Here is an 11,785-nt window from a genome sequence, read left to right as displayed (position 1 = left end):
ATGGACGAATGATCTATCCTTGATGGGCACTACTATCCTCCTTTTATAGTCCAAGGAGGTGTGGTTGGTTACAGAAATCATATCTAGCCGCTAGTTAGATAAGGATAGATATTAGGCAAACCATCCCTAGTGGCAGGCCCATGATTTAGAGTGTGATTATTCGAAAGTTTTCTAGGATAAATTTTTTAGAAGACCTAAAGCCTATTTGTTGGCATATATAGTCAATTATATATGTATAACCTATAATTAAGCACAAAAAATATGGTCATAATTGATTCAATAACTAGTCAAAATATAAAATTCTACAACATACCATGATACTAAAGAGTCAAGAGTAAACACTAAAGTAATTATTTGATATGAAGATGAAAGCTTACAAATAACAATCTAACTTTCTGATCCTTCATTCTTTGAAATTGAGTAATGTTGTCCTCATCTTTGACTTGCAAGAAGAATTCCCTTTCAATGAAAGTAACCAAACATCCATTCAAGAATTTTTGGTCCATCTTGCTTCTTAGCTTGTTTTTTATATAGTTCATTAAAGAAAAAACCTCTCAACATCGGCAGTTGCAACAGGGAGAACTAGCACCAACTTGAGAAGTTTGTAAACAATGTCATACATCAGAACCTTATATGTTTAACCAGCATCATAGAACTTAGCTAGGCTTTTCAAATTTTTAAAGTTCTCATCATTCCTCACATCTTTAATGCACTGGTTAAGTTGAAAAGGAAGCTAGACCTTCTTTTCAAATTGAAAATAATGAGAATAATGCTCAGCAAGCTTAACCAATTTCTCAACTTTAAAGGCAAAAAAGTCCTTAGTTGGACTTAATGATGTCATGCATCTATATAACTCTATGTTCACCTCATCAAAGCTTTTATTAAGCTCAACATGTTGCCTAATAATGATACCCAAAAATATATCAGCATGAAACCGATGATAATTGATAGCATTTTTATAGAACTTCTAGCCTATTTATATAGGCTTATACTTTTCATCTATATCAACCTTTTTAACTATGTACTTCTCACAAAAGGAATTAATATTGTTAAGAAATGATTCCCATCCAAAATCTTTTCTTAAACAACCAATTCTACCTTAGTGAACTAAAGAAGTTCCATTGCACAAGTCACGGGTCTACCAAAATATTTCATTCATCAAGTGTAGCATAAAAACAAATCAAATGATTGAAATACTTGTAGCATAGTTTGAGCTCCTAAAGACTCACCTCCTTTTATATTCTTACCAATCTTGAAGAGAACTTTCTTAATTGATGGATACATGGCCATAACATGCATTACAATTCTATGTAAGATCCCCAATGTGTATCACCTGATCTTGCTGAGCCCATTTCTTGATTCAAACCTTGGTCAATTTCAAATTCACCCAACTTTAATGCTTCAATCATATATTCAACTTGAGCTACGTGAAGCATAGAGATCTTTTTACAAGACATACCAAGAACATTCAATAAATATGCAAGTTGTCCAAAGAACTAAGCACAATCAATATTCTCCTTTGCAACAACTATAAGGGTTAGTTGAAGTTGATGGGCAAAGCAATGAACATAATAAGCAAAAAGGTGACTCTTCCATCATTATTTTCTTCAAACAATTAGCACGACCCTTTATGTTACTAGCTCTATCATACCCTTGCTCATGTATCTTAGACAATGGCATTCGCCATTTAAGAAGAAAGGTCTGGATCACTCCTTTTTGTGTCAATGATGTAGTATTTGCAACTTTTACACGACCAAGAAATCTCTCAACTAGACCATTGCTGTCTTCTTTTGTGTCTTCTTTAGAGCCTTCTTCTTTGCTTCTTGATTATTCCATGAAACCTCCAGTGACACAAGTTTACACATGCCGCACTACAATTCCTTCTTCTCTCGATGTGTTAGTGTCTTGTAGTGTGCCATCTGTTCATATTGACTTTTCCTCTCCTATTGACCCAGCTTCCTCTACTGCATCTACATCGGTGTAGTCTCTTAGACGTAGTCATCGTCTTTGTCATCCTACTAATCTTTACTCTCCTTCAGCTTTTGTGACTACTTATTTGAATCGATCTCTTATCGTGATGTTGTTCTTTATCAAGAATGGTAGCATGTGATGGTTGAGGATGTTGCTGCTCTTGAGCACACTAGCACATGGGACTTATACCTTGTCCACCACATGTTCGCCCTATCACGTGTAAGTGAGTCTTAAGATCCGCTCTGATGGTTCCCTTGAACGTTATAGCTTGTCTTGTTGCTCATGGTTTCCAGTACGAACATGAGCATAATTATGATGAGACTTTTGCTCATGTTGCTCACATGACCACTGTTTGCATCCTCCTTGTTGTGGCTTCTATTCGTAAGTGTCCCAATGCCTTTCTATTCATGAGTGACCCACGACCTAGGTATTCTGTTCCTAAGGGCATGGTTTGTCGCCTTCGTCGTTCTCTTTATGGCCTCAAGTAGGCTCCTCGGGCTTGGTTTCATTGTTTCACTTTTATGTTTACTATTGATGGTTTCTCTGTCAGTACTCATGATCCTGCTTTATTTATGCACACATAATCGTGTGGTAGGACCCTTTTCCTTTTTTATGTTGATGACAAGATTATTACAGGGGATGATCCTCGATATATTACCTTTATGAAGGCACGTCTTATGTCTAATCTTGGTCCTCTTAGGTACTTTTCTTGGGACTGAGGTTTCCTCTACTTCGGAGGGCTTCTATCTCTCTTAGGAGAAATACATTTAGGGGCTTCTAGATTGGGCTTCTCTTACTAACCACTACACTGTTGAGACTCCCATGGAGCTCAACATTTCTCTTCGTGCCACTGATGATGAACCTCTTTCGGATCGTACTCGCTATCATCACATTATAGGTAGCCTGGTCTATTTTGGTGTTACTTGCATTGATATTTTGTATCCTGTGCATATTCTGAGTTAGTTTGTTTTTGCCCCCACTCAGCTACATTACAGTCATCTTCTTCGTGTTCTATGTTATCTTCTTGGGACTATCTCTAGTTGTCAACTCTTTCCTTGCTTTAGTTCCTTGCAACTTCTTGTCTACAATGATGTGACTTAGGCTAGTGATTCCGAATATCGTTCATCTATTTCTACCTATTCTATTTTTTGGTGGTTCCCTCATTGCCTGGAAGACTAAGAAGCAGATAGTAGTTTCTCGTTTAAGTATAGAGGTCGAGTTGTGTGCTATATCTCTTGCAATGGTAGAGGTGAATTGGCTATGATGGTTGCTTGCTGATTTTGGTGTTTCTATTTTTATACCTACCCCCCTTTTGTCTGACAGTACTGGTGCTATTAGTATTGCTCGTGATCCAGTAACTCATGAGCTTACTACGCATATTGGTGTTGATGCTTATTATACATGAGCACAAGTTTAGGATGATATAATTAATCTTTGTTATATGTCTTTAGAGCTTCAATTAACTGATTTCTTCACCAAGGCACAGACCAGAGCTCAACATTGATTATATCTCTCCAAAATTAGTGTGGTTGATCCACCTTGAGTTTGAGGGGGTATTAGATGGATATAGATGGAACTCTATGTTTTCAGTAATTCCCCATTGTATAAGAGGCTTAGTGCATATTTACTTGTTTGTACCTGTATATATACTGACCCTAGGGGCTCATATGTAATGCAAGTGTTATTCATAACATAGTACCAGAGATAGAGATATCAAGTTTGAATCCTGGTAGAGGCTTTATTTGTGCCTATGTCCCTTTATTTCTACATTTGTGCCTTCCTCTCTAGCAGCATGTGAGTGAGGGTGTTGAAGTGTATAAGTGGATTGCCTACCATCTCCTAATAGCTTACGCTTTTGGGTTGAACTGGTTAGTGTGTCCACTCTAATAGGAACCACTTCAAAGAATCCCCTTTTATTCCTTGAACCAAACACTAGTCCAAGTACGAACTCTTTAGACTTCTAAAATAAAAGGTTAAATAGATGCTTCAAACTTCATGTGCAAGGATGCTTGTTCTAGTTAAAGTACATCTTAGCTTTCAAATAGAACTAAAAACTAGATGGGGAGGGGGATCAACGAAATTGAATCTACAACCAAGCTCTCAAGACTTTGACATGCTTGATATCCTAACTATAGATCCAACAAACTATGTCCAAATTAGCTAATGCATATGTGCATGGAAAAGAACTAATAAAAGCAACATGATGGCGAGGTGGAAGGAGATAATCTCACATGCTCTTAGGTGGATTTGTGTCTTCTAACCCTTGCTTTACTATACACATTTATTTTTGAGCAACTCAATTCAAGCATTTCTATTATAATTGTTCTAGTTTAGAGTCAGAAATTATGATGTAAAACTCTTTGTCACACATCATGCACTCGAGTAAAGTTAAGCTTGCAACTAGAATTTAGTTTACGCAAGAATTTTTAGAGAAATACAATTCTTCTAATGTGGACTGTACTGTTACATAGTAGAGTTTGAAATGAGAGATGGAAATGAGTAAGCTGCTAGAGATAGCCTAGTGCGTATTCAAACTTTGTGTAGTGCAACTTATCTATATTTAACGCTTTGTTTGAGCTGCAGCTTTTGAAGGTTTTTTGAATAGCTGTTGCAAGCTTTTAATCCTGATTAGCCTTCTAAACTCAAGAAGCTACAGAAAGTACATAAAACCAGACTTCTCAATTTCCCATATAAACTCGATTTTTCGAACTTCTATCTTTTTATAAGCTAAACCAAAAAGCTAGATATTTTTTTTAGCTTCTGGCTTTTCATACTCAGAAGCTGACGAGAAGTTCAAACAAACAGGGCTTATTGCCTAAAGAAAGCCAGTGGGACATTAGCCAGTACCCTAGATTTTTTATATATTAAACAATACGTATTAACAAAGCCTTATTAACTAAAATGAAATAAAATAGAGGGACTAAAAAGTAGTCGCTAGAAACCAAACACCCTCTAAGTTTGTATAATCGACCCGACCCTATATGTGCTAATTGTTGAGCAATGTTTTAAATGCGAGTTACGATATTTTGCAATGACCTCCTCTAGAACCATAAGTTATACAAAGCTATGGCAAGATATAAAGAAAACTATTTTATTTAGTGATTTTGTAGACAATATGAACATTATTGATTGATTATATACAAAAAGCATGTCGTTAAGGAAACTTTAACATACTCAAATACATAATTAAAGATATTTCTAGGCCCACTACTTCCTTAAAGCAATCAATATACTACTCATAGTTTTAATCGGCATTCTCATATTCCTTCAATGCTCAAAATCAAACAATTTAAAAATTATTCAATATAGTTCATTACATCATTAATTAATTAATTAAAAGTCACAAGGAAGATGTGTAGATTATGATCATTAAGAGCGAGGAAATAAATATCTGCGTTGATCAATATCAGTGGTGCTAAATATATTTCATCGCTAAGTGAAACAATAATATTAATTTAGCGAAGCTATAGTATTATCAGCGGTAGAAGAAAAACAATTGACAATTCTATAAATGTACCAATTACTATTCCCTACCAAAAAATTGCCTACACTACAATTCTATAAATGTACCAATTCTGAGCCTCGAAACGGCGAACTTCAACTCATATTTCCGCTGTTCGTGTATCGGTGACGACGATCCATGTCGATGTCGGCTACACTACAATTCTCTAGAACGAAAACCATTGGCAGACAGAAGACAGCGGAATTTACAAGCTCCGCAGCTAATCATTTCGAGTAACTAAGAATTGCTGCTGGTGCCTAGTCCACGTAATCGAGTGCGTCTCTGAAGGTCACACGCCCGCGGCTGGCGTTGACGTCCTCCCTCCGCTGCGACGATGAGAAGCGGGTTGCATCCCTGAGCAATCTGATCACTTCGCTGGTGTCGTCCACATAGTATTTTGCTTTGCTGGGCTTCTGGCCGACCGAACAGGCAAACACCTCCGGTACTGTGGTCGATGAGACATCGTTGGAGGCCATACCGTTGATGCATTCGAACATGTCCTCGTCAGATCTGTCGTTGCCGACGCACATCAGGAAATCCTGTGCCTTCCCGTTGTTGTTGGCCAGTGCTTGAATCAGCTTGTCGACAGCACGACCCTTGCTAACTCCCTGCATGAGCAAAGTTCTTCAGTTCGTGCGAGATGTAATGTAGCCAATAGGGAAGTGAAATGAAATTATCTGTTTACACGACGTCGAAGGGAATGTACCTGCGGCTTTACTTCTACGATATAATGGCCACACTTCACAACAACGGGCTCATTTGATAGCACCCTCTCAAGATGATCCTTTAGCTCCTTCGCTTGGAAGGAACCGAAATCATGGTCTGCATCCAAATAGTGCCACACTAGAGCGCTCTCCTTCGACTCGACTGAAGATCCGTCTGTTGTCTCGGTGTATACCTGCATGACAGGTTCAGCGATGTGCTTCCATTCTTGCCGCGGACTCGAATAGCTCGACTCCCATGCAGCTTCCTTGCTCCACCTGAAAACGCATGCATGCGTAGTTCATCACAACCTGAGAAAAAGGATACAGCGCTGTGTGTCTGTAACTATAACGATAGAATAGAAAGCTTGTGACTGGCATACCTGATAAAATAGCCATGTTCTGCGGCTAGACGGAGCTTCTCGCATGGAGAAAACCACTCGTCGAGGGAATCACGTCCTCGTCCACTTACGATAAACACAACGTTCTTTGGATCATTACACAAGGTGTTAAGAATGGAGATGACTTCTTCACTTGGAGCCTTGTTGATTGACGACTGGGGCACAAGTGTGCCGTCGTAGTCGAGAAATATTGCCCTTCTAGAAGCCCTGTTATAAGAAGAAACAAAGTGCTCCGAAGAAAGCTTTCTGAAGCCAGGAGAAAGAGCAATGACTCTGAAATTCAGGCCAAACCCAATAGCCCAACACCTTCGGCTGTAATGGTCTCTGCATGCTCTTTCCAGATCTTGAGCAAAGCTGTGCGCCCAGTAAGCAACATCATGAGTACTGACATAGCGATAATGCTTTTCGTGCCGCAACCGTTTCTCAGATTCAGATAGATCAGTTGCGCGGCACAAGGCATCCGCCACATCATCGACGCTCCAAGGATTTACCCTGAAAGCACCACTCAGAGATGGGGAGCAACCCACAAACTCCGAAACAATAAGTGTGCTTGTGTGATGGGTGTCTTTGTCAAGGCCTCTGACTCTGTCGATCTCCTCGTTTCCCTGTCGGCAAACAGTATACTCATATGGTACTAAGTTCATGCCATCCCTCACAGCGTTTACAATACAACAGTCAGACGCGGCATAGAATGCAACCTTTTCATAAAACGGTATGCGATTATCAATTAGGACGACAGGCTTGTAACTTGAAGAACCATACTTTGTGTTAACCCTTTCAGCCACAGAGACAGCTTCTGTGATAGCTTCCTGCACATCCTTCCCCGTGCTTCTTGCGGGATTGATGATCTGTACAAGGACAACCTTCTCTCTAAGCTTTGGGTTTCTGTCCAGAAGAAGCTCCAGTGCAAGCAATTTCAGACTTATTCCTTTGAAGATGTCCATGTCATCTACACCTAACATGAGTATCTTGCCCTTATACCTTTGTTCAATTTCTTCAACCTTACTAACTGTAGCAGGCAACTTTAAGACAGATTCAAGCCGACCAACATGGACACCCACAGAAAGGATCTTCAAACTCACTGTTCGGCCAAAATACTCTATTCCAATGTAACCACGTTTTGACTCATAATGCAGGCCTAGCAATCTGCTACAGCAAGATAGGAAGTGGCGGGCATAGTCAAATGTTTGGAAACCAATCAGATCAGCATTAAGCAGTGACTTCAGGATTTCATCCCTTACAGGCAGAGTCCTGTATATTTCTGAAGAGGGAAAAGGGCTGTGAAGGAAGAAACCAATCTTTATTCGGTGTAACCTCTTCCTCAAGAATGTAGGGAGCAGCATGAGATGATAATCATGAACCCAAACATAATCATCATCTGTATTGATTGCTTCCATAACTTTATCTGCAAAAAGTTTGTTGGCTCGGACATAGGCTTGAAACAGGGTGCGATCAAACAACTCACCCTTGTCAAGGCAAATTGGAAGCATATAATGAAAAAGTGGCCATAACTGTTGTTTACAGAAGCCATGATAGAACTGCTGCTGCAGATCAGATGGGAGAAAAGTAGGTATGCATCGATATTCTCTGAGAAGCTTCTGTGCAACTTGGTCCTGCTCCCTGGGATCTACATGAACCTTCAAACTGCCTACATACACAGCATCAGTCTCATTTGAAAACCCATCTTTAAGTTGCATGAGTAGTGAATCATGATCCAATGAGAAGGACAGTTCCCCGGTTTCATCTCTTGTACAATTCAGCGGAAGGAAGTTGGCGACAATTATTTTCCTCTCGATAGAAAATGCTGAACCAACTGAATCACCATCACTTATGGAATCCCAATCATGGTCAGATATAATGCTAGGAGAAGTTACAACACGAGGAAGAGACTTAAAAGGTCGTCGAAAGTCAAACCCATCTCCTGGGGTCATGTCTAGCAGATTTGAATATGATTTTGAAACCATGGTTCCAGTGTTCTTGTCTCAGGCTAGCTCGTTGAGGCCTGTACAAAATAAATTCCTGTAAGGGCTAGTTTGGGAACTCCATTTTCCCAAGGGATTCCTATTTTCCAAAGGGAAAATGAACTAATTTCTCTTGGCAAAATGGAAATCCCTTGGGAAAATGGGGTTCCCAAACTAAGACTAAAAGAATAATCAGAGTACATCAGCCCACCTTGATGTTAACAACCATTTTTTTGGTACACCATCAAAGATGATGCATTAGTCTTGGAACACTCATAATATACCTACAGTAAACAAACATATAAAGGGAGAAATGGATATATGTCAAATCATTGATTAACATTCCAATTTCATGGAAGTGTATCTTTGCAATAAATTGTATCAAATAATAACTTGTTTATGATGTATATAACACAAAAATGTTCACAAAGTTGCCGATTAGATTGTAGCAAGTTGCAATAGTTTGATAACAAACACTGTATGAAGTGTGGACTAAGTTCATCAGTTCTTGCATTAGGAATCTGAACTCTAAAGCAAGTATCTGGATAATATCGACACAATCTCATCTCAGGTGATGGAAGACAGACTCTGCTCATAGTAGTAAAAAACAGATGCAGTATTTATAACCGGGTTGATTGTATTGACGAGGGAATAAACCACTTCATATCAAGCACAGTAACACTTCATTCCAGCACAACAGTGACAACAAGAAAAAAAAAGATAGGCAATCGACTGTTAGGCCTTGTTCGTTTCCGTCGGATTGCACCCGGAATCGTTCCACCTAATCAAAATTTATATAAATTAGAGAAGCAATCCGGTTAGGAATCGTTCCGACCCATCAATCCGGTAGAAACGAACAAGGCCTTAGACTACACCTTTGTGGAGACCTTATTGAGGTCTGAGAAACAAGGATGCTTTTCTATAACTACAACCTAAGTCTTGAACACAAGTCCTCAAGTCCAGCTCATCCCATCTCCAAAGATCCAAAATACAAGCATATTTACTTCCGTTGAGGCCCACAATATCAATTCCAAAAGGAACTAATAATCAAACAATAGGATGGTCCACGCGCCCTTCCACGAAAACATAAGAAAGGAAATACCAGGACCACGACTACAGTACCACTACCACCCTCCATCAGCATGATGCAACCACCCCCTCAGTTCAGTCCTCACCCGTTCTTATCAACCACAATAAAATCGGCAGCCTCCAGACACATAGTACTTGGCATCCCAATCCAGAGAGTGTCCAGGATCCATTATGGACGATGCACCACTCCAGAAAAAAAATGCGAGACCTATTCAGCCAGAGATGACCTACACAAGATACTATCATACCGCTGAACACTCTAGTTGCAACAGGATGTTAATTGTTAAGCACACCTTGTTAATTTCGAGCAATTTATATGGAAAAAAAAGCAAATCTATTTGCATCCAGCAGCGCCAGAGTTTACACTTGTAACAAATCCATAGCTGCTATGCAGAAGTGTGACTAGTTAACATGGTCAGCTAATGGGGCGAGATCTTGGGCTTATGATCACAATCAGACACATCACACTGTAACCTTAAAATGTTCTAACCAGTGGGAAAAAAAGCTAATGGCTATAAGTATACAGTACATGGCTATAGTAATCACTTTTCTGGATTTCCATCGCTAGAAATGCACACATCTGGCATGCAAAACTCTCAACGAAAATGGCAAGTAACGTGCCCAAAAATGAAACTGAACGTCTGAATCTAAACCGGTAGTTGATTTATTGCGTGAAACGAACAGAGCCAGTGAAAGAACACATCCTAAAATTGATCAAACTGAGACAAAATGGCACGATGTGCATATAGATAGAACAATGTAACAGCGAATACGAACATCCCTGTACGCGTTCACGCCCGTCCTTGGTGCGAGGAAACAAAAAGGACCAAACAGGCCGAGTGGTTTGTACGGTACTGCAGTAATAACTAGATCAAAAAATGTTTGCGACAAAAGAGAATGGGAATGTAAGTTTAGAAAGTTCTGAACGAGATTGCAAAAGCAGCATCAAATTTTTTTATTGCAGAAGGAAAAAAACATCCCCTTTTCACATTCGATATCATTTCAAACGAACGGTGGCCAAAACCAAATCCACTTCCTACAGGAGACCAGAAAGAGAAGCAGATTGCAGCCACACGCGACAACCAAAAAAAATCAAAATCCCTAAACCAAAATCACCACCGGTCCGTACAGTTCAAAACTGCTGCCAAGATCGAACCTTTTTGCAGCCAGCAGCCCTACTGGCTACTATGCAGCCACGAGACAACCGGAACCCCGGAGAAACAGCAAAAGGCAAACGAAACTACGAAAGCACGGAACAAGCCGATGCTCACCCAGATCAAACGTGGCGCGCTCGCTCTTCGGTCACTGCCCTTCCCTTCGTCCTCCTCCCCTTCGCCTCCGCTTCGGCACCGAATTCTTGGTGTTCGCTGCTCCAGCTTCTCGCTTGCTTGCTTCTCTCGCTTTCCTCCTATGAGAACACTACAGACCCGGGGTTGGGAGAGAGGGGCTGATAGACACGGGGACGCGAGCGAGGTTGCAAGAAATGTCGAGACAGAAAGGCGAGAAATTGCTCTGCACCTCGTGAGATCGTTTGTTCAGGTTCAGGCGATTGTTTTTGAAGGTAGGGTGGGTAACTGGTGCTCCAAGGTGTTTCCAGGTTTTACCCTTTTGTGCCGTCATCGAGGATAACATAGCCTTTTGGCTGTTTATTTTATTCCCAGTATGTACAATGGTCCAAGGGCAGAATTGACTCTTTACTTTTGGATATTTTCAACAAAAAAATAAGTAATTTTATATAGCAAATCCGGTGACGGCATGGTCTTTAATACTAATAATTTTCATCAATAACTTTAGATTATCATTTGGTTCACGAAATATAACGTAAATATGATACGAAATATAACGTAAATATGATTTAAGCTCGAGTACCAGAAATATAACGTAAATATGATTTAAACTCGAGTACAAGTGATAATAAGTTTAAATAGGACGGTATCAATTTCTAGTGTGGTATCTGATTACAGTTAGAGTAAAACAAACATAATTTAACGTTATCAGTTCTTCATTACGTTACAAATATGTGAACCAACCGACACCTAAGAGTGTTTGGTTCCCTAACTAAAATTTAGTCAATGTTACATTGAATATTTGAATATTAATTACGAGTATTAAATATGATCTAATTATAAAACTAATTATATAAACAAAAATGAAACAACG

The 11,785-nt window shown here is 39.5% G+C and overlaps 1 protein-coding gene across 1 annotated transcript; it reads right to left on the bottom strand.

Moving 5' to 3' along the window:
• Positions 1 to 5,367: 5,367 nt before the first annotated feature.
• On the bottom strand, positions 5,368 to 11,262 carry LOC103653427 (probable alpha,alpha-trehalose-phosphate synthase [UDP-forming] 10). The gene is made up of 5 exons (XM_008680333.4): positions 10,897 to 11,262; positions 8,748 to 8,820; positions 6,558 to 8,577; positions 6,180 to 6,453; positions 5,368 to 6,081 (listed from the first exon to the last, which is right to left on the bottom strand). The coding sequence occupies exons 3-5, from the start codon at positions 8,537 to 8,539 to the stop codon at positions 5,731 to 5,733; spliced, it is 2,607 nt and encodes an 868-aa protein (XP_008678555.1). The 5' UTR covers positions 8,540 to 8,577; positions 8,748 to 8,820; positions 10,897 to 11,262; the 3' UTR covers positions 5,368 to 5,730.
• Between the last annotated feature and the right edge of the window lie 523 nt (positions 11,263 to 11,785).

Source organism: Zea mays, chromosome 4 (assembly GCF_902167145.1).
Source record: "Zea mays cultivar B73 chromosome 4, Zm-B73-REFERENCE-NAM-5.0, whole genome shotgun sequence".
In the NCBI taxonomy this organism is placed as follows: Eukaryota; Viridiplantae; Streptophyta; class Magnoliopsida; order Poales; family Poaceae; genus Zea; species Zea mays.
The sequence above is the reverse complement of the archived record's forward strand: the minus strand, read 5'-3'. Positions and strand labels throughout refer to the sequence as shown.